Source organism: Plectrocnemia conspersa, unplaced genomic scaffold (genome assembly GCF_051122295.1).
Source record: "Plectrocnemia conspersa isolate PC_06_02 unplaced genomic scaffold, ASM5112229v1 ptg000010l, whole genome shotgun sequence".
Taxonomy (NCBI): domain Eukaryota; kingdom Metazoa; phylum Arthropoda; class Insecta; order Trichoptera; family Polycentropodidae; genus Plectrocnemia; species Plectrocnemia conspersa.
In genome coordinates, this window is record NW_028277174.1 from 11,190,075 (window position 1) to 11,214,950 (window position 24,876).

Genomic DNA, 24,876 nt, shown 5'->3' on the forward strand with positions numbered 1-24,876 from the left:
GTATTTTAAAACAACAAAACAAATACGGACACCATTGCAACGAAGTCAGCTAATTGCTGTGAAAATGTCACTAGGACAGACTTAACGAATCTTACCACACCTACGCAATCTTACTGCTTAATTTAACTAATATATTGTCCGAGCGACCCTAAAAAATCAGAAGATTTAATTCAAATCATCTGATAATCTAGTCCAAGATTTAGTAAGCTGTAAAATTTAATTAGATCAACTTATAAATTACAATATTGATGAAAGAGATTTTTTAAATATTTTTATTGGGATAAATATTAGGGGTGCCCAAAAGAAAAAACATATTTTTTCAACAAAAAAAATATTTTACAATATTATTCTACAAAATAATCTCCATCGACAGATACTTTTTATATTCATCCGTCGATCAGGCAAGTTTTTAATCTAACATTTAAAAAACTGACTGGCTGTGAATTAAAATTAAAATGAATCAAAAAGAAATGTTTTAACTTCACTATTATTTATTTTACCATCTAAATTATGTTGATATTATATCGGGAGAATATGGAGGTGAACAACAGATTTCCATCCGAGAGTATTAATTTTTTTTCTCGCGTGATTCGCAGTATGAGGCAGGCGCGTCGCCTTGTTCTCGTCGCCATGGAATCCACACGCCTTAGCAATATTTTTTAAGTTCTTTGAATGTTGGACCATGAATATTCTGTATTATCTGTTAACTCCTGAATCTGGTTTCAATTTCTGCAGGTATGCGGACTTCCAACCAAAAAATTCCAGATTTAAATCTTTTGAACCATTTTTTAAATTGACGAACCATAGACGGCACAAATGTTTTAGTTGCTGTGGTTGGCATTTTTTTTTTGTGAAATTCATACGGCATACAAGTGCGTGAAATCACTTTACTCGGAACGAAATATTCGTAACGCACTCTCCAGATGTTAATTCAAACATACGACCCGAACAAGAAATAAGTCACAACTGATCGTCAAAGTTATTTAATTTTAAAACTTCCCCTAATATATAGTTTTTGTCAAAAAATTCTTTAAAAAAATAACAAATATATGATATTTGTTATTTGTTTCTAGACTTTTTTGACAGAAACTATATATTTTATCTCAATAAAAAATATAAAAAAAGGTTTTAAATAAGCTCACTTTCACATCAGCTAACTAAAGCAATTAAAAACCAAAAGCAATAATATATTTTAAAAAATCTACAGGGAGTAAAACACAGGGGAACGTCTGGACATTATGAATATTCGTTTTCGACTATGATATTCTATTTTATATTCAGGATTTTTTGGTCCAAAAATAAGGCATTTAATGTAGGCATATTTTTTGTTGACCTCACGAAAGAATAGGTTCACTTTGTAAAGCTAACTCACTTCTGATGTTGTCTCCTTTATTATTGCGTGAAATTCTGACATCTTTATATTTTTTGAGGCACGATACCAAAATGAGATTTTTCGCTTCTTCTTTAATTACAAGATTATATACAATATAATTTTAATAATTAAACATATATGGCAAAAAATGGGGTAGTAACGTCCCCTGCTTCTCACAAGCTGGAGACGTTTCAGTTACTGTTTTTAATCAATTATTATTTTGTTATAATAATGTTGCTACTACATTTATTTTTGATGTATAAGCTTAAATGTCTACGTGTGTTATCCAATTGCAATCCGTTCTTACGCAAACATAATTCTCATTGATAATCCAGTTTAAGCATCTACGCTTCATCTTATATGCAAGACATGAACTGTCCATAAGATGCTTATTGTACATTTTCAATATACCCCCCCATCAAGTACAAAGCCAATAGCAAATTGCGCAACGTAATATGTTTGGCATTAATTCTTTCCGCATTGCTCGTCTCATTGTGTGCCGTTTCTCAAATATTGACATCCCCATGCGAATTTTCCCTTATGAAAATTAATATAGTGTATCATGTTTGGGGTAAGTGGACCGTGGTGGCTGCGAGGGGCACCTCATTGTTGTTGCCCAGCAAGTGGTAGAGGCAGACTTCGGGATTTACTTTGGATATACACACAATACAGGTATTGTGCCGTGTATCCGAAGGTACCTGTTGCTCAATTTGACGAGGGTACACACACCGAAAGCGTTCGATACAAACTATTATTATTATATTGATAATATTGAGGATTACCGTAAAAAGCCTATGTATCGATTTTTATTTCAATTCAATTGAGCTTTCATTATTGGAGTTCAATTAGACGCACATTAAATTATTATTTGCTCATTTCCTCGGAATTTCCGTCGCTCTAATTGCATACTTTTTTGCCAAATGGGATGAAACCTTAATGGCTTTAAAACGCTCGTCCTTACCCATTATTGCATTAGGATAACGGGGAGATAACGGAACAGATCCTCGTACACGAATTGCGCTATGGTTCGCACCGGTGGTTCAGAATGAGACAGACACGGGGGTCGGGTTCCACACGCGCCCGAGGTTCCGACCCCTTCGATAGAAAAAATCATTACAAGTACTCTGACAAATTTGACAAACTAGAAAAATGTGTATGAATATGAAGTCTTAAAATATGTTCCCCGGTGTAATTTAAATCTTTCATAACTACTGATATTTATGGAGTTGTCAAAAATTAACATGAAATTGGAAATTCTGTTAAATGTTACTAATACTTCTTCTTTTAATATCGAGCTGAAATAAAGATATAATATCTAAAGAGACATATTTTTTATCAAAATCCTAGTTACCTCTGAATAGCTTCAAGTCACTATCATTGTCCAGCTAATTGTGAAAGCACATTTTCGGGTTAACTTGTAAACCGAGTTCAGTGAACTGTTTAACATGTTAAACAGTATAAATATTAACAATAACAGGTTATCGACCATCGGTTGCCCAAATTCAGGGTCCGATTCCGACTCAACTATTACACCGCTGGCGGTTTAATTACCATTTAACAAATTGGGTATGTAGGTATTATAGAAAGAACCCCATCGCTAAGCGCGTGTTGAAATATTAATAAATCGAGGGATCATCTTCACGCGTCGCGGCCAGTTAGGCATGACTTTCGGGTGAGAGGGTATCGTATAATAATAATATAACGCGTATAAAATATACCTGTGTCAGAACGAAAAGTATACGGACGGGGAGGGTAAATCGTGAGCCGTGATCGAGAATTTATTTTCAATAATTCACAACAAACACGCACGATATGTTCGCGTACATAAATTAGGGTTGCCGTGTGATTTCTTGTTATGTGAGCTTTTATTTGTGGGTATTGTGCAAGTTTTGAAGTGGAATTTGCAAATATTTTGTAAATGCATATAATGGAAATTTTACACGCATATAATTAATTTTGTTCTGAACTATTTATATAATTTATTTGTTGGAATTTCTTTTAATACTCTAATTTATTGACTGATTGAATCGAAGATAATATAATTATATCATAAGTAATTTTTATCACAAAGACAATTAACTCGTTTATATATAAGGGCTCGTTGTATTTTTATGGTATAAATGGAAAAATATGTAAGCAGATTTTTCTATCGTTTTTTTTTATTTTAAAATATTGATTGGTTTTCAACATTTCAATGAAATGTTTTTTTTATAATTTATTCTAATATACTTATGTATAATTAAGTTAGTTTGTTTAAAAGTCTATCTATATACAAAAATATTCTCGGAATTCTTTTTTATAAATTATAATTTTATAGTAACTGCGAATCGTAGTAACATATACATAACCATTAGCACAAATACAATTAAACATATCTGTAAAAAAGTAATTAAAAAAAAAGAAAATTAATAAAAAAAACTAATTTTCAATAATAATTATTAACCCCTTGAACGGTATCGCCGTACATGTACGGCGGTTTTGAGGTACCCCAAATAGTTATATATTTACAATTAAAGAAATAATAAATAAAAAACAATATATAATATTTTTTTGTAATTTGATTTAACGTAAATGATTTTTATAAATAATAATAGCAATAAATTATAGAGTACAAAATAAAGGAACATTACAAAAAATAATTTATATTAATTTCATAAAAAATATTGACAGCTCCTGAATTGATGAAAAACTACATAAAAGCCGAATAATATATAAAAAATATGTAAAATAAATAATATAAAAGTGTTTAAATAAATTAATAAAACATACTAATACAAAATTAGTAAAATAGATCAAAGCAATTAAACGTTAGAAATCATTGATTTTTTTCTATAATAAACTATAAATTAAATATAAAATAATAATAAATAAATAACATAAAATAAACTCATTCCCAGCTGTATGCTATCAAATTAAAAATGTGTGTAAATATACTCACTTCTCAAAGGGTTACCACCTAATTTATCGAATATGTTTTTAACTGACAATGTAAAATTGAGTTGCGGACAAACCATGGAGCATTTGAAGCTATTTTAATGACATATTTTGTTGGGTTTGCAGTTTTATTAAGTACTTATTTTAAATGTTTTTTTTATGATCAGGAAAGCATACGAAATTGCAGGTTTTGTTATATATGTATGCATTTTTATAAGCTAGTTATTTATTTTTAACATTCAATATATATTTACGGTAACATAATGGGTAGGTTTTAGATATCATAAATTTTATTTATGCAGATATTACCCTCTTGAGCTACAAATGAAAAAAAGTATAACTATTTTTGGGTAATTTACACTGCTCTGGTAGATTTAATTATGTATTATACATTTTAAAAGGACAAAAAAAAAATAAGGCAAAAAATAAATAAATTTGGATTTTATGAATACAAAAATTAGTCTAGCTGAAAATCATATTTACAATATTCTATTCCTCTCATAATATTCACATATTCATCCTTAAGTTATAAAACAGATAGTTTTAGTTCATTATTTTTTTTCTTTTAAATTATGTATTTATTCTTTGAACGTCCTATGAGTCCAAATAGTGAGTCGAATCTGGCGTTAGGTAGGCGATGGGTTAATTTTCAACAGCAAAAGTGTTTGCTGCGACTATTTGTCGAACCTTTTTTCAATAACTTTAATATTAGTATATTTACTGCTTGATATGATTTTTTATAGGAGCATAAAATTGCTACGTTTTCGACGAATAGCTTTTATTTTTGCACATTCGTAAATATTATAAATAGTAGAGTCCTAAATTTGAAACTCAAGGGACACCGTGAGATAAGAGTCTAAAGTTTTTTACAGTACCCTTCGTTGAAACTAATGTTTTCGTGGCTTCTTTATTGGTAGTTAATGTCAGTCTCATCTCATCATAATCGAGATTTATATTTACATTTTTTGCGCATATATAAATTCACCAATTCAATACAGTTATATATAAATGATTATTTATGAATAGCAAATATGCTGATCCAAAGTGCATTCGCAGCATCGCCGATGTCGCGCCACTGCATATACTCCAAATCGAGCAGATCCTCTCTGAGAGTTTGTTCGGGTGAATAAATGATCTCTCTCAGACAGCTTTAATAATAAACCCCGGCAGACGTTTAACACTTAACTGCCGGTGGTTTTTGCGGATGATCCGCGGGGGCTTATTTCCTACTCATCCTCTGCGTCTGCTCGCGACGGTTGCTTCTTTTTAAATATTTAACATTTTCCGTGCCCGAGGGGGCGCCGTTCAGTTCGTTTCCTTTTTCATCAGTCAGCTTTTCGAATGATGAATGAGAAACCATCGCGTCGCGTCTCCGTGAAAGCCTTTGCATTATATAAACGGCAGCAATTTAAGACGTCTGCTCTACTACTGTCTCATCATTGTTTTATTTCGTATGATAATATTTAATATATACTGCAATTATAAGTACCTAATTTATCTAAATTATTATTATTCTACAATAATAATATCTCTCCGATTAGTTAGACACGTTTTCCAGTATGAAAATGTTAATACTTATCGCCGAAGTGATTTTAAACGGTTGCATTTGCGACCCCGACGGCGCTTAAATCGATTTTCCTTCTTAAATGTCCTTAGTAGTATTGAAATCAACTCTATTAAAATTCTGATCGAGTCATTTTGTGCGATGTTTTTACTTTGTTATGTACAATCAATATTATATTTTTAATTTACTTGAAAACGAGGACCAGGTTTAAGTAATTTGTTTATGATGCTATGTATTTATCTGTAAATAATATATCAACGTAAGCAACGGTTCATTAAGGGTACATCAATCTCTTAACAAAAAATATAAAACGATTTTAATTATTTTGCCAAGATACAGCAGTAGATCATGCCATAATGTACTTTTTGTGTAATAAAATCTCTCCATATATGATAGCTATAAACAATAAAATCGTGACTTATTGCCGCAATAATTCGTCAACGACGTATCGTAACCCTTTTATATTATATATTGTATATATTATTATTTTATGCACAGTTGCGGAGACATATTTGGAATTTTAAGTCCATAGCGGATGATCTCAGCGTAAGTTTATAGTCGAATATTTGATTTATTGGACAACATAAAATAGCAAGGCTCGATTCCTTTTGCAGATTATCTTATTCGAAATTTAGTTATCTTAGACGTGTTTTGTACTTCGTAAAAGTAGCATTCTTGAGAGCATCCTTATCTGCATTATCGCCTTAGCCATTCATAAGCGATTCAATACACATATTCTTGTATCCGGTCCCAAATTCATATATCACCGGTAATAATGCCCAGCTAGAACATGTCTACTCTTCTTCCTTGATCTTTGTCCCATTGTTCGTGTATTATTTACGACTTCCAATGTATATATAATACTTGAAATATACATTTTTACTCAGTATTTACACAACATATATCCAAATGAATATTTACGCTTTCCAGATTTAGCCTTACTGTGTAAATACTCAAATTTTAAATAATATATGTATATGTATGTACTTTTATTCAATTTGCAGTGTTAACTAATGTTTTTCTTTTACTCTTTTTCAGGTAAGTACAATCAATCAATCATCCGTCGAGCTTTTACACGACCGCGCGCAAAAAATACCAACATGCGTAAGTTTGATCATTCCAAAATAAATATTATCATAAGTCGTGATGAAAAAACGGACACACGTGTGTATATAAAACGTTTATAAATATAATGTTTTATGTGTGCTTAAAAAAGTTCAATGGAACCGCACGATATGATGAGTGTTTTAGTGATCAATTAGAACAACTTGTACTAATTAATCTATCATAATTTGTTATATGACTTACAATATATACCAAACGGCTTATTTATCTCAAATAAGTTATTAGAATCACTAATATTTATTAAGTAATATAGTAAGCATTATTTAGCTCTCTGTTATTAGATGACATTTTTATCAAAAAAATATTTTACCATACAAATTCAGCAACAAATTAAATCAACTTTGGGTCAAATAAAAATCAAATCTCGGTCAGAATTTTATTGACACTATATGATAACGAGGCGCGTACGATGAGATGCATTCCCTTTCGCTCGCTCGTGTGATAAGTAACGAGAGTGAGTGAGAGATAAGGGCGTGCGTTACATGCGTTCCGCACGCCCTTATCTCTCATTCACTCTCGTCACTTTTTGCACACTATTTGCCATTATTAATCGATTATGAAACGCAATTTAAAACGATTTTATTTATAACGTCATAAACAGAAACGAGTTAGCGTTACATTTTAGTAGCTGTCCTTTTCTTTTTGCACAGAAAAAACGGATCACTAAATTCGAATGGGAATTGGATGTGATATGCCCGATTAAAACGAATTGCAAGCAAAACGTTTCGATTAAGGCTTCTGCCACATCAAGCAGACCCTAGCGGGATCTGTGGTTTTTCCAAAAAAAAAAAAAAAAACACAAACCGGTGTAATTTTTTTAGTCTTGTACATTGACGTTTACTTTTTTTTCAATAGCATAAACGGTTCATGACATATTCGTGTGTATACCGAGACATTTGTCGAAATCCAACAAGTTGTTGTAAATTTTTCTTAAATTTATAAATTAAATATTTATATACATAATTTAGTATGTACATATACTTACACATCTATTATGTAATTATATTTTTACTAAATAATTAAATTTAATAAGCTATACACGTTTTAAAATATCCTCATGTCTTTGCATTACCTGTGCAATATAATAAATATATAATTATTTAACTTCTCTGAATGAATATCTGAAATTTAAGATACGATGTTTGATTATTTGCCAAGCGATTCTAAACCCACCTGTTCGATCCACATACATATTTTTCAGAACATTACAACTTTTAGTGTCTTCATAAATCCCATGCATTGTATTATAAATCATCAGGGGGCTAGAGTGACCCTAAAATGCGTGCTCACTTGATCGAGATAATAATTAGGCGCGTTCGTCATCTGTCATGGGCATTGTCAACATTTTTTTTATTATGCAGTATATTCACTGCTCATTGTCATCATCCTTGTCCGGCATGTTAAGTCCCCGCTACACATCCCCCGACGATTTGTTTCGTATTATTTACTTTACGAGTGCCAGGGGTAACGGTGACCCCCATGTTTATACGCATTTTTAAATCCATGTCATCCCCTGACTAAATATTTGATGACGTCTGAGAGATAAAAAATGTACCAAATTGAAAAATCGAGCCATTCACGTCAAATAGGTATTTGGCATCTGCGCTAGTATGTCTCACTATTTTATGGGATGACATTGCCAGAGTGCTCGGCATTGTCTTGGCACACGCTCTCATCTCGAAGCGGAGCGAATGAACTTATTTGCAGCTTTTTATAGACAGATCGATCAGACGGAACGGTAACGTGTGAGCTAGACTAGATAATGAATTATTTATCTCGAGCATCTGTAAATCGCACGTGGAGAATATTCAACGTCTTGAATACATCATTATTAAACACTTGACAAACGTACTGTTTTATTGTATATATATTCTGTTTAAAAAATCATAAGTGTTCATCTCATAACACCGAAAAAGCAGATAATGACGTTTTATCTCGATTCTTCATCTCATTTCGCCTCTCTGTTTATAAGCCCGAGTGCCTCGGGACCTATCTCTTAAAACCGCAAAAAATCTGAAAATTTCCTGGCGCCTTGAGGATTATTTATTACAATCCCATTTTCCCTTCCCTTCTTCAAGCTTATCTCGAGAGTTTTTTTTCCTCCCGCTCATCTCGAAATTTGTATATATTCTCATGGTTTCTATTCTGAATGCAATATGTCCAATCTGGCGCAACCCCATCGTCCCCGTGTCTCCCTATTTTTTAATCATCGGCGACAGGGACTTTATATCATGCCAATAATCTGGTCTGTACAATCAGGGTGGGATTAAATAAAATGTCGAAGGGTTCGTGTTTGCTTAATGTCTTAATGCATGTGACAATCGGACGGACATGTTCGGATCATTCACATGCTAATTTTGGACAAATATTGCGCAGGGATGTCATCTGTTTACGCATGCGAAAATAAATGATCAACTCTCCGCGTTTTGAATTGATGCTCTTTTCGTATTCAATAACCGCCCTTATGATTATTAAATAATACGAAGCGATGAATTATTTTACAATTGAATACCTAACATGTGATTATTCCTTAATATAAATTCCAAAAACAATGTATTTCACTAATAAATTATTAATCCTTTGCTTGCTAACTTTTTTTTACTCAGTTAAAATAATAAACTTGTTTTTGCATTTAGTGAAATTTAAAGATTAGAAGTACATATTCGACAGCTGATGTTGTGCTGAGTTTAAATTGCTTAAAAAGCTATGGATACTGTTGAAAATATTTAAAATAGTGTGGAGAAAAAACAACAACATAGAAAGTAATATGGAATTGGTTTGAGAAATTTCGTTCTGTAATGAATTAATTAATGATTTTTTGGTTAGCTCAAATGTGCGTTTTGCCATTTAAATTTCATACAAAAAAATACATAAAAGTATTTATTTACCAGATAAACATATCACTAATATCATAAAATCGAAAGTCTCTTCATATATTATATGTGCACTTTTCAAATCACTTTTTATTTCCTTTATTCAATCACTATCTTTCGGCTTTCCTACGCACATTCGTCACTCCCTAACTTATCATAAAATCTTGCCGCTAATATTTGGCTTTGAAATAATCGCGACCTGTATAAAGTTTATCTGTGACTCTCAACTATTTTAAAAACAAATTTATTTTATTGGTATGTGATCCATAGTTTGACTAATTTTTAAATTGCGAATACATAAAGTTGCATTCCAAATTTGAATTTTTTTTTATTTTAATTATTGAAAAAAGGTGGCAGTATTCAATGTGTTAAAACATAACATTTGTGACTTGGATAAGCAAAATAAATTGTTAGTTAATTTAACCAAAACTTATTTATTGGTTTATTACATACGTACTTACAATACGACGATAATTTCGTGGCCATTTAATGCAATCTTTCTCAGTAAGAATATTAGGTCAAAATATATCAAAATAACTATTTAATTAAAAAATTACATTTAATACAAAAAATAGATACTCAAATATTTATTGACCGTTTATTAAAACTGCTAACCGTTTAATCAAATTATGGATCAGACCTAATAATTGGATACTACAGAACTAATTTATAGTATTGTGAAGACTACTTTTATAAAACAATATTTCGAGCAGTTATTTATACTAATAGTTATAAAAACATTGACTAAAACAGGCTATGCCTAAATATTCCATAATTAATATACATATTAATTTAATCTAATAATATGAATACTGGCAAAGTTAAAAATAATATGATACTGACATTCGTCCATTAAAATAGTATATTTTTTCTAATATATCTTCTAGACACGTAAAATACACTCCGAACTTTCTTGTGATAAATCTAAAGGAGTAAGATTAACACCTACCTCTAGCCCAGGTATTGCCATATAAATGTTAAGTTGGCTTTTATAATTCTTGTTGTTTTTTATATGAGTTATTATGTATTTCAACGTCATTAGAGAATAGTATTTTTGTATTCCTTGGAATGTTTGTATCATTTCATTTTGGCAATCAAAACATCACAATTTTTACAAGAGACTTATACTTACATGCGATATTTGCACGTATATAAAAATATATCCACCCTCATCCATATTACAAAGTGGAAACACACACCCCCAGATTGGCGAGCTTTTAGCGGCATGCCCTCTCAAAGAGATGTTATCTGGATTAATTTCAGTTTTTATAATAATTCCCGCTGTCGTCGACCGGGAGAGAGCGAGAGAAGAGCGATCTCCGAAGGGTTGCTGGGATGTTATTATATGCGTACATACCCCATATTTCACATATGTTTTATTCATATGATTTTCATAGCTCTCCCTGACGTATAAAATGTATGTATCATATAAAATTATTAATATTAAACGTATTAAATATGCAAAAGTCGCCTTTCACACATGATATCGATATCGCTATATTTCGTGTTACAAAATTACGTTACGTTTTTTTTAACGAGAACACCCACGCCATTAATAAAAGGCTTTTAAAGCTTAACCCTGTTATAGCATGCTTTTATGACATGAATCTCGGACAAGTGAATAAAAAATTAAAATAAAAAACGATGAAATATGACCGGTCTTGATCGCGGATACTGATAGTGCGGCCGGGGTGCCTCCCACCCCGTGTTTAACCGGTTTACGGCAATTATTTATTCGTAGCCGTAATAAATAACGAAAATGAGCATAATTTCGTGGAATTAACGCGTCTGTGCGAAAAAAGTCGAGTTTACTCTAATCAGCGATTTACGTTTACGTTGTAAATCATTTTTATTGCCGCGCTGACTTAACAACAATGCGCTGGTTATGCTTTTCAAACACGTCGCACCGGTTTAGTTGTTAATTAGTTTTTTTTTATTTAAATGAATTTGTAAAATGTATTAAGTCCTTGCGTTAAATTTGTTGGAGTTTAAATAAATAAATTAATACAATTAATTATCATAGGAAATTAAATTTTAATCAGTCTTGATATCAGAACTTAAAATCTAACATTTTATACATGCGAGAACGGTTTACGTATAATGCCAAAATATTATCAGATGTGTAAATTTTTATGGTTAATTTACTACATATAAGCACATAAAAGATTAATCTTTTAAAATCAGGCATTTTTTCTTTATAAGAATAATATTTTTTTACTGTTATTTTAAATGCAGATGTGATCGAAATAGTTAATCAAAATCAGTCGAATAAAACAAATAATCAAAAACTAGCATTTAGTCACATGCTATGCTATTACTTTATGGCTTTTAGTTGATTCCATGAAAAGTTCTTATCTCCTATTTTTTTTTTTGTTTTGTAAAAATACATAAATTACAGTCAAGCTAGTTTCTCAGATATTAAATTATTGGTTAAAACAAAGACGTTTAAAACCAATCAGTGTTCTACTTTATATTTTACGTTGAATTGTAAAAATTGTACAAATATAAATATTTATATTAAAGACCCTCATTAAATAGATTATTAAAATATTTTCCTAAAATATTGCAAAAAATGTTACTAAAATTCGTTGCACAAATAAAGGATCTAAATTAAAACATAACTAATGTAAAAATAACAAATTAAATTTCAATAATAATATAAAAGCACTATGTCTGTAACTACACTCCTTACTTTAAAAAGTTCAGTTGTTTCATGACGCCACTGGTTGTTATTTAGATTGTTTTTTATTTTTTATTTTTTACAAAACGTTTATTTTAACAATATTAGTTCTACTTACGTACCATTATATACAATACATTTTACTGGTTTATAACTATTTAAAAAAAATAAGAATATAAAATATAACGTTGTTGGTTATAATTTAAGGGGAAAAAACTTGTAAACCCTTTACAGTTTAAGTAAAAGAAATTGCTTTTACACCAAATTTTAGTTATTTACAAATATATATTAAGCTTAACATTAAATGAAAACCAGTTTAAAACTAAAATTCAAATAAAAATTTATTTAATGACAAGGCCTGCCTGCTTTTTTTGGTGTAACTCACAAATCATCCTTTTAGTACTCTTGTTAGTTAAATTCAGTGGCGTACGGTGGGTGTAGATATTGAGATGTATTATATATAAACATGAAAATAGTACAATTTAAAATGTGCTCTTCTGTTTTAATTGCATAAGTAGTGCTTTTCCCATTGAAATCAAGCTTAGGTTTTTCCTGGTCTTGCAAACTTCGATTGATTCTTTTCAGAGCAGAAAATGAACGTTCTGCTAAAGCATTATTACTTGGAAGAGGTAATATTAGTTTGACTCAAAATTATTTTTTTCATAAATTATACAAGTTCATGAACAGGTTTCTCTGCAAATATAGAGCACGAATATAGATCATTAAGCTCGTTTTTTAATCTTATATATATATTCATTTATATAACGTATATTTTTCTCTCTCCAGTAAGTGAAAATATTCCAATTTGGACATTGAAAAAATCGAGATTTAATTTGCGTAAAAATATACTATCAACTGTTGTATTAAATATTTGACTAAATGTAAACTTTTCTTCAATAACTAATTCATTTCTCAGGAGTCCGTGGAAATTTTCTTCGGAAAGATAGGAATTTAACTTTAATGAATATTTATGAAATAAGAATCAATGTCGGGCATCGTGTTTCGTACATTTTAGAATATTTGTTTTTTTTTTATTAAATCTATCACAATTAACGCAGTTGGTATGCCAAACAGATATACATATATTTTTGATCATTGTTTTTCTTTGCAATTTACTCAAAATTTCGTTAATGTGAAATCTTTGCTGTTGATTATATACATCACATGAATTTGAATATAATTTCACTGTATGAATATTGAAAAAAATATTTAATACAATGAAAATTTGGACATCACGTGATTTTACAATGTTAAAGAAATCATATAAACCATGCCTCGAAATTATAGACGTACATCAAAAGTATTGGTCTTTAATTTTATATTTCTGGTGGAAAGGTTTATTTTAAAATATTGTATAAATGCGATAAAAAATATCTCGGTTTTTACAGTTTTATCAAAAAAATGATTTTCTACTGTAACGAAAGTAACTGTAACTGTTAAAAATAATCCGTTTAAAATTCCAAATACTTTTTCTAAATATGTATTTCCTCAATGCCAACAAAACTATTTCGAAAAAATATAATTTATCAAAACTTATTTAATTTTAAACATCAACAACCATAAAAATTAAATGCCTATTCTTTACACGTTAACTGATTACAAATAAAAAATTTGTGTGTTTATAAATCACTAAAACTGATTATATTTTAATATTCAAATGATCTTATTGTATATAAAGGTACAACAATTTAAAGCAATGTTATGCGTTGTGTATGCCAATTTATTGTATTGTGCATTTTATAAAATACAAAAATATGTTTGGTTCGCAAGGGTTCTCAATTGAGCAGATTTAATAGTGTTCTTATGGAATATGTACAATATTTTCAGACCCTCTTATAATTAATATAATGCAAAACGTTAAATGCACGTCTTCTGTACATACGCATATGCATATGTACATACTATTATATATGCTGAAAAATTCATTAAAATAAAATATGTAATTATCATGATATTTTAATTTATTACATTCCCTATATGCAGTTAGTTCCATATAACCAACCGCAAACGTTCCGAGTGCCGCAAACGAGAGTTGCAACCCTCGTTAAATTGGATAAATTTGATAATTGCATCCACAATTACCGTAGTTCATTATTATTTAAGCTTGTGAAGTGGCATGTGACTGTCGCATAATGCCTCGGGCACTTTGCCTCGGTCGACGGAAAACCTAGGGGGTGAATTGTATATAGTCAAGAACGCAAAGAGTTACGAGAATTGCGATATGAAATCCACAAACGCGAATGTTTCATTACTGCATCCTTCCCTGTGAAATGTGTGTTTAATTTTGCATAATATTTTTTATTTCATAAAATTAAATATCGCAAGTAATCCAAATTTGACATAATGCATTTGGAGTATGAAACGATAGCATTAAAAATGTATACACAAAATATAAAATGTACGGTGCACTCGACCCACCCCTTGAACATTGAAAAATATGGATTATGAATATGGGGTTACGAGAGAGTGAGCGAGAGAGAAAAAAGTGTTAAAAGCGATATAATTATGTGGCACAATGAAACCAGGAGGGAGGTTAAATTGTTCCACTGCCCAAATAACATGGTCCCATTACAACTTGAATGGTTTTATGGGGATTTTTAAATGGATTTTTTAAGTGGTGGCCTCGAGGGGGTTGGTCGGCCGTCGATTGTGCGAAATCGACACGGGGCGAAGGGGTTGAAGTAAATTTCATATTGCGAAATCGCGTTTCGTGGATCGCTCACCTGCCGGCAATGAATTTCGTACGGAGCTTAACGATAAAAGCTTTTGTAATTATTTTTATTCACAGTCCTATTCGATAAACTTAGAAAATAACCTTTGTGTCTTAATTAAAATAAATAATAATAATCGAGTAGCTTATTTTTTGTAAAAATATGCGATACAACATTGTAAAAAATATCAAACTGTCATCTGAACATGATACCTTATATCTAACGGTTTAATGACAAATACCTGTTTCTGTCTCTTCTAACACGAAAATATTTGGTAATCAAGATTATTACCACTAATAAAGTGTTAAAATATATTTTACTCTTACTATTTAATTCGATATAAATTATTATCTTTTTCAGAACATCTCTTTTTTTTAAATATGCTTTTAATAAATATTTTACCGCAAATAGTTAAAGTAAGCTTTTATTTAATGTATTTGTTTTTCTGTAGCATCAAGTTTTACTACATATTTTTAATCAAGCGCTTGTGCGTACCGTATAACGTCGTCGTTGACGACAATATCGGATAATATAAATATATTATTAAATAGTCTTACATTTGTTCAAATAATATTCTTTGTTATTATTAAATAATAGCAAGCTGATTTAGTATATGATATGGCTTTTGCATTACTTAAAGTCTTCATTATTTTTTTGTTTATTTGCATTGATAGTATTCTAGTATTATTTTAGAGTTAATGAATACGAGTAAAATGATCCAATTGTGCAATTTAACTACGATATTATCTAGAGATAAATATATTTATTCTGCAAAGGTCTATGAGAGGTTCGAGGTGGCGCTTTTAGCGTAGGAGTCGGGTGGATTGGCGAGGGTAGTATTTTTTGAGACGGAATTAAAATAAAACATTGGGTTCACGACCGACATCCTGGTAACAGGATAAAACCCGGCGGGTCCCCGTTGATAGGTGGAATAACGTCCCTTCTTCGCGGCGGCGAAACTTCAAAGGAGACCTGCTGCTGACGCGCACCTCCACCCCCCAGCAGGGGGATGACGACCCTCTCTTCCTCTCTCCGGTAAAGGCGGAGAATTAATTTTACACGAGGGTGGCAGAAATAAAACAGTAAAAATACACACATAGTGTATGCAAATCGATAGTAAAAAGACAATGATAAAATAAAGTTCGAGAGCCACTGAGCGACGTCTACTAGACGGCCGATTAACCAACGAGATCAAAAGCAAAGTTCAGGGCCGCGATCAAGTTCAAGGTCGCAAATCAAGTTTGTCCCTGGCGAACCGGAACGTCATTGTCCTCGTTAATTGAGTTAATTTGACACATCAAAGGTGTTTGTTGGCTGCTTAACTGGGCGCGCCATTAAAGAGTCAATTAACGCGATGGGAAATTAATCGCTAAGATTTTTTTCACTTCTATGCCTACTTCAAGTTAGATGAATTTTGTATACAAAAAATACAAATAAAACCGTTTCAACTTATATATTATTTATTAGAAGCACGATATTCCTAAATTGATATTCTAAAATCACCATGCTATAAGCTTCATAAAGAGGAAATGATTGAATTTCCTTAATAATCTTTTGGTTGCCGAAATCTTTTGCTCCATTAACGAAAATTGCCAGACCCAACGTCATTATTAAATAAATAATCTGATATATTTTTAATGGGCTGCAGGGTATTTGCTTCAGATGAAAATAAGATTTTTCCGACCATAGATTTTTAATACTTCGGTATTCAAATAGTAATTTTAAAAACTCGATAATCCATAGGTTAATAATGAATAATATTTTTTATTCCCACTGCGACACGATTTTATTGCTTTTGACGTGAATTTTTAACTTCTGAGAAGTGATAATTGTTTTTGCGCTCTTCTATTGACCAAAACTCGGTTTAAATACACTAACCAATACTCTCATATTAGAAGTCCGTAGTAATATCGAAGTGCAGACGAACATCAAAAGCAATAAAGTAGTGCTTACACGATTTTATTGCTTTTGACGTGATTTTTTTATTTCTGAGAAGTGAAAATTGTTTTTGCGCATTCTTATTGACCAAAATTCGGTTTGAATATACTAAATTTTTAATAATTTACGGCAGTCCTTGCTTCCTTTGTATATTTAATTTCTGTTAATATTTGTCTTAAACAAATACTTTTTAATATAAAATAAGTCTGTATTCTAATTTAATTGCTTTCTGATTTAGGTTTTTTTTACTATTTGCCATTTTTTAAATATAACATTATATGATAGGTGTGCTTAATTTATTTTTATACATATTTTTTTACTAATTTATTTATTAAAAATAAATTATAATTTCCACGGGTAATAAATATATAAAACTTTCGTTTTGCTTACACCATTTTTTTTATTAATTTATGATATGCGTCATATTCAACGCATAAAATCTCTCATTACATAAATATTATCTATGTAAGTATTCTAACACGGGTTAACAACATTGCCATATTGAAATTCCACGAATTTTTCCTAAAATCAGATTACTAATCTATTAATCGCCGGGGCTAATTCCCAGCTGTGTGAAATGTTTGCTTTTTAGCAGATAATTTCACAGGTAATTTCGCTAATAAATCAATACATAATTTTCACGCCGCTCCATTAGAATTTATCGCCTTTTTTGGACGTTTCACATTTTTTAGTCGCACTCAAAAAGCGGTGACTGGCGAACAATTTGTGCGATGCGGCGAAGGGGTCGACAACCGGTTGACTTTATATGTTTTATTTTTTAATCCATTTGTTGCTGTAATACCTTGAAAAAAATTCACATTGATTGAATATCTCATGTCAAATTTTAGGTATGTTAAAGTGTATCTTTTTGGTTACAACCAGTTTATTGTGTACTTATTTTCTTTGAACGTAAACGAAAGCACCAAATGGCTCAGTTTACTTGGTCGCCTAGCACAGTCGGAGCCTATTGACTTTGTATAAACAAAATGACGTGGCATATCTGACGATCGAGCCAAAAGAGTCAGTTGGTGCCGTCTCCTTACAAGCTTTTTAAATAAATACATACGCGAGTTCTTTTTCGATACACAAAAAAGTGACGTGCTGCGAAGAAAAAACGCGCCAGTCATGCCAAAGTGTAACGGGCAAACAATTTCGTTGATAGTGCTTCATTAAATTTTATCATGTACCTCAGATTACGACAGGCGAAACAAAATAGAACCCCACGACGTATTTATATTTTCAATAATAGCGATATTGGATTCTCTAATAATTTTGTGCATGGTTAAAATTTATATAAAATAATGATGTGTCATCCGTATGCGACATGGAAGATGTATTATATTAAAATCACGTTCGTTTTGTATTGAACGCACAGGAAATTAGAGACGCAGCAGGAAATAGAAAATGTGATTTCACTATATATAGTCAAGACGTATACATACATATGTCTTTGTAAATTTTGTGCTTTATATGTAAATATTCACATTTAAAAATAGGCGGTACTTTTTATAATCAATGTGTGATTGTGTAATATTTTTTTTAATTACAACCAATGTTATTAATTTACTCGAATATGATTATTGGTGGATTTGTATATAAAAGTATTATTTCACACATACGAGGCTACGAGAATTATATTATTTTTATTAGATCGGAGAATTTCACTACCATGAAAATATTCCTTACTATCATAAAATATATAAAATAGAATTTAAGTTTAATACAATATATTTGTATTTGCAGAAAGGTAGATATTTATTGTTTATGTACTTAAACATTGCATTGACACGCTGCTTCTTGATTGATATCTTTCATGTTTCATGTAGGGTATATTGTAATTTTTTTTTATAAATACTATAGAATATTTTATTAGATCCTTTACATATATTATAACGGATATAAATAACGTACAATTATGCATATAAATTAAATAATATATATCTTATCTTTATGGCAGAAATATGTTTACTGTGATTAAACTAACTTTATTTACACATTTACGCTTGTTTATTTGCATTACTAATTTAAATATTTTTTTTAAAAACCTTGAACTAGTTTTAAATAAAATCAATATCGATAGATATCGACGCATTCTAAGCGACAAACCTGCGCCCAGTTACTATTTTTATATCACACCTTTGATTGCATATATTTTTTAATTGCCTGAGTTGACTTATATATACACACGTGAAGGTTTTGAATAATAAATAAATGTTTAAGAATTTTTCCGATTATGTATAAATTTAAATTAAAAAAAAAATACTTTTCACAAAGGTATCTCTATACAATATATTGTTAAGTGAAGAATAAATAAATGATAATATTTTTCTTATATATGTATGTCTATACATCTATTGAAATATCAAATAATATAAATTGTCGAATCGAGTGGGTGCCTTTTGCTCAATTTTAAGGGTCTGTCGATTTTCGGCTCGTAATGATCATCATGGCGATGTATGCATGAATACGACCCGAGTCAAATAGTCAACATGTAATAAAAGGGTCTCCCCTCACCTGAGCAGGGCTGAATGGGTCGGCCGACCCGAACAATGGTCCACTGCCTTAACATATCAAACCAAAACTATCGCAATATTTGCCGGGCTATTGAGCGCGCAACCCGACGAGGGGTTGCTGGCACACGATCCCTTGCATATCGTACTGCCTAGCTACTACTACCCATTTACACGCACTAAGTAATTGATACTTTGTTGAATTGGGGGTTGTATTGTGTTGTGATGTTATTCATACCTCGGGGGGTGTGTGTACTGCTAATGACTTAAATAAACGTTTGATTCCTTTAGGTTCCATTTCGGCAATCATTTGATCGAATAAAAATAATTGTCTCATAATCCATTTTTATCGAGACTGATTTTTATTATATTGTCAATTTAAGATTTCATTATAATATTTACTACTTCTTTTTTTATTTATAGTTTTACAAGCCACTTTAAAACCATAAACTCATTCGAAGTAAAACAAAACTAATTTATCATCAAGTGTGGCTAAAAGTGTTGATCGTATGGATCTTATTTGTAAATAATTTCTATGAATTGGATTTCAATATTGAGTTTTAGGTTTTCATGGACTTTAAATTATGATGCTTTTTGTCTTAATGTTTTGCAATATATACGTAACTTTAAAGTTACTTTCGCTCAATCTTAAGTGTTGTCAAGTCCATTACTGCCCTCCACTTCAGTTTTTTTCTGAAACCCTCAGCTTATGTAGAGATTTTTAACAACTAATTCCATTTCCTTTATAATTTACTTTATTGTTTATGATTAAATATATAACCTGTAGATATTACACCAGTCGACTTTGAAGACCATTTAGTGGTTTATTATTTTATAAATTCTTTAAATATTCACTATAATGGACAATGCTGTATTCTACTTTTCGAACGTATCATATAGCCATACATCAATACAAAAATACAGTGAGGTACGATATTTCCACAATTCGCATTGTCCAAAAAAAAATGATGAGAGCGACGCGCTTTGCTAAAACAAGTTTTTTTTATAACGCATCGTATTATTTGATAAAACTCAACTTTTCTCAGATTTATTTAGAACCGACATTCATCCAGACCGATGCGAAACCTCGTTTTTCAGGCTTTCCCGCAGACTTTTTAGTCATCGCCCCGGGGATCGTTCCATTCTTTCTCCGCCGATGAAGCGGGAGTGTTTTCCTTTTAAAAAATCCCTGTTTGCCCTCTCTTTCTCTGTATTGTTTGCGAGTATTTTCATATATATTATACATACACACATGCGTATTTTTAGCCCTCTGCCCTGTATGGAACTTGAACAATATTCCAACGTGGATAACCCCGCGCTCTACAAATATATCAATTTCCTCCGAGTAAATACACACCGCACTCACGAATGCACTGTGCCATATTGAAATAACATAACTGTTCTGCTATATAAGATGTAATGTAATAAAATATTCAAAATGGATGAAAACCTTTTTAAATTACGAATTACGTGGATGTTTTAGTCTGCACGTATGTAAATATTAGACCCGCTAATCAAAAACGGTAGACACACATTCTAAATAAATTGGTTTAGGAGTGAAATTGAATCAAGGAAAGGTCTTGGACCCGTTGAAAGTATTACGACATATAAATTTGCAATTCTGGTGAGCATAATAATTGTAGACGACATTAGGAAAAAGTCCAAATGTATAGTAAATCGAGACTGATATTTTTTTTTATATTTGCTGAAGAAATTTACTTAGTGTTGTTGTATTTTTTTCTGAAACACTATCACTCACCCTATTTAATTTTAATATTGCCAGAAAAGGAGTAAGAAAAAAATATATTTTTATTTTCCTCCCCCCAACATTTTTTACTATAAGCTACGTTAAACGCGTAATGAGCAATGAACTTTTAACAAAATTTAAAACATGACGGGATGATGACTTTTCTCGTCAATTTGAAAAGCATTACAAAACGATTCTCAAAGGTTCCTGTCATATTTTTAACGCCGCTGACAGCTCGCATCTCGTTTGGATTACGTGTATGATATATGATATTTTAAGAATACATCTCATGTTTTTTCTGTATAATAGATAATACATTTAACTGTCTTGCAAAAAAAAATACGCAAATGTAAAGTAACGCCAGAAACGTCTACATACCTATATGCGTCCAAGTGTTTTTTGTTCTTCTCGTAAGGGTGAGTGCAGGCATATTTAACAACAAAAAAATCCACCCTCCTATTTAATTTGTGTCCGGGCTCTCGAGTCGAGAGTTTCGACCGAAATTTTTATTTCGCTCCACCATTGTTAGCATATACTAGAAACGGTCTCCAACTAAGAATATCTTATATTTTTGATTGATTAATGATCTGTCGGTTGAATTTTTCTTCAATTGTTATTTGGTAGTATTCATTTACAGTCACGTTTCCCTAATTAGTTCTAAGGCAACACGTGACCGCCCATGGAAGATTTTTTCCAATGCCGATTATTTAACTAAGTATGAAAATGCGGACCCTTGAAATGAATTCAATATGCGAAGGCGCCGCTCGTCCAGTTCGACTTCCTTCCGTTTTTCTCATTTCTCGTCGACTTCCGGTTTTTCAAGACGAGCCCGAGAGCCCTTCCGGCGCGCTCCCTGGAAGAAGAATGAAATTCTTCAAGCGGACAAAATGGATTTATTTAATGAAGGTCCCAGGGAATTTGTATAATGCAATCAAATGAAAGAGGGGTTAGACATAAAGATTGTATAAAAAGGAGGAAATCTTTTGGTGAGTTAGTTCTTAACCTAATCTGCTAATATGTGATATCCAAATTTTAACCTAAAAAAAACATGATTGAATTATATCTATATAATATTTACAAGTATAATATCTATAGCCTATATATAATCTAGAATCTTCATTAAAAAATCAATATATAGCTAACCGACAATGAATCATGTAAGCAAAAGTAATATAACTTACAGTTTACTACTACAATACCACCAACTGTTCTGAGTGTTTTATGGATATTGTATTTCACACAAGAAGCGGTGAAATATCAACATAAACTATATTTTATAATAAAATATTTTTTCATTTACAACGTTACAATTTTTATACACCCAGTTTTTATTAGTTCGCACTGTATTATTACATAAATTAATTATTGAAAAAGAGTTCCTCTATAATCATCGTTCCGTTAAATATTGAAATTCAATTTTTCGTCTATGAATTAATTCGTTATAACAAAAAAATTAACACGTAAATTTTCCGTACTCTTGTAGACTTTAATTAGTTTTGAATATATTACCACAGAAAAAAACTAACGTGTGAAAACATTATTGTGCATCTGTTGCTTCGACTCGAAACCATTATTACACAGAAAAAACTTTTTTTAATAACTCAAAGGAACGTTTTAAACTTGGCCGTACAGCTTTCAAAGTTAGTAATTGAATTTTGTGATAGTGAAAGTTGGTGTTGTTTGATTTTTGTGTCTAATTGCTTTTTACAGCGTGTAAAATTTTCAACGAGCTTAATAAACAGATCGATACAGTGTGTTCTTATCAAATATTTTTTATGTGTATATATTCGTTATACAATACATTAAAAATACATACCGTTTTGCCACCCCTTGTAATTTTACGCCGCTTTCCGCCTCCCTCATTTGCAGGATGGCACCCATTGTGCCGTGGGTCTTTTGTGCTCACCACTCGTTTCACAATGATGTTTTAATCAATCAAACCTGATAATGATCGTCGTGATGTTCTTCGCAATGAGAAGTTCCGCGTCAGCGTTTCTATTTTTTTTGCAACAATTGAAATTGCCATTAATCGAAAACTTTATAGTAATCAACAAATAATAAAACTTTAAAATTAGATTGAAAAATAATAAATAAAGCTTTAATACAGATTACGTCATATTTATTGCAAATTTTTTTTGCTAAACTATTTATAAAGCATTTAAAAATGGCCCAGATATTATAAAGTGTATTTAATTATCTTTTATCTTTTATAATGATAATTCAAATTGTTTTTTTGTGTACTATTATTATAATTATTGGCTTATTCATTAAATGATTTAGTAATAATACATATTTAAGATCCAATGTTCCCTTTTGACAATTTTCTTTTAAAAATAAGAAAAAAAATCAGGTCGAATTTATTCTAAACAAAAACCTGCTTTCATTTAAAAGTATCTCAATTCTAAGATAATAATATACATTGTTTTAATGCTTTTCAATTATTTTTATAACATAAAATTATTGAACTATTACTATTTCCGACCCAATTCTTAATGAAAATTGCTTTAAAAAAATTAGATCCCATTTATTGCGGAATTTTTCAAATTAAATTATTTATCATTTGCTGCATTTAACTGTAACTAAATGCAGCTTACAATTATGTTTGTTTTAAAATTAACAGATATTTTTTTATTTATTACTGCTTTTAAATATATAATGGTATTTTCACGTCAATCAAAATAATTACTAGTTTATTTTAATAATGTATCAGAAATCAGTGGAAAAATTAAAATTACTTTATGTTTAGCCTGTAGCTCCTTTAAGGTAGAAAAATCGCGCGTTGTCCTTTCTGGACCCCAATATATTATGCCAGATTAACATCCTTTTTGCGCCATAACAGCATAATACAACCTTTTATTACTGTATTACATAAAATATGAACTGAATAATATTAATAATTTAAAATATATGACATAAGCCATTGAATATGGAGACCTTTATGGTCCTAGGCTTGGCTAAGAACATTTTATTGAAAAAAACAGTGTTTCTCTTTTTTTATTGCGGAATTTCCGTATTCAATTATTTATCTATATTATCTAAAATGCCTTAAAATATACATTGAAGCTGTTGAAATGTTGCCCCATCGTAAAAAATGTATTTATTTATTAGTTTTGAAGAAAATATCATCAACTTTTTTTATATTCAAAAATTCCACACAGCGAAAATACTTAACATATATGATTGTTTAATTGTCAAATATATTTTACTTTTAATTCCAACTGCTTAATATTTTCCTCTATTTTTAAGTAAAAATTTATTTAATTATAGAATGCAAATTATATTACTATATTTTTGAATTTTTCAAAAGTTTTTTGAAGGTTTTCTTAAATAGCCTGTTTTTGTTATATTTTTATTCACTTGAGAATTTAACACAATTTAAATAAAGTGTAAACATTTGCGTGGTGCATTTAAAAGTAGCCCCA

At 30.5% G+C, this 24,876-nt stretch overlaps 1 protein-coding gene across 21 annotated transcripts in view; it reads left to right on the plus strand.

The window, feature by feature from the left end:
- The window catches only part of pan (transcription factor pangolin), a 210,765-nt gene that overhangs the window by 110,564 nt on the left and 75,325 nt on the right, over positions 1 to 24,876 (plus strand). For 7 of the 21 annotated variants that reach the window (XM_088195745.1, XM_088195747.1, XM_088195748.1 and 4 more), the window contains exon 6: positions 6,909 to 6,974. The exons of the other annotated variants lie outside the window; for them this stretch is intronic. In XM_088195745.1, the coding sequence (XP_088051871.1) occupies positions 6,909 to 6,974 (66 nt within the window). The remainder of the gene's footprint in view (positions 1 to 6,908; positions 6,975 to 24,876) is intronic. 21 annotated transcript variants of the gene reach the window in all.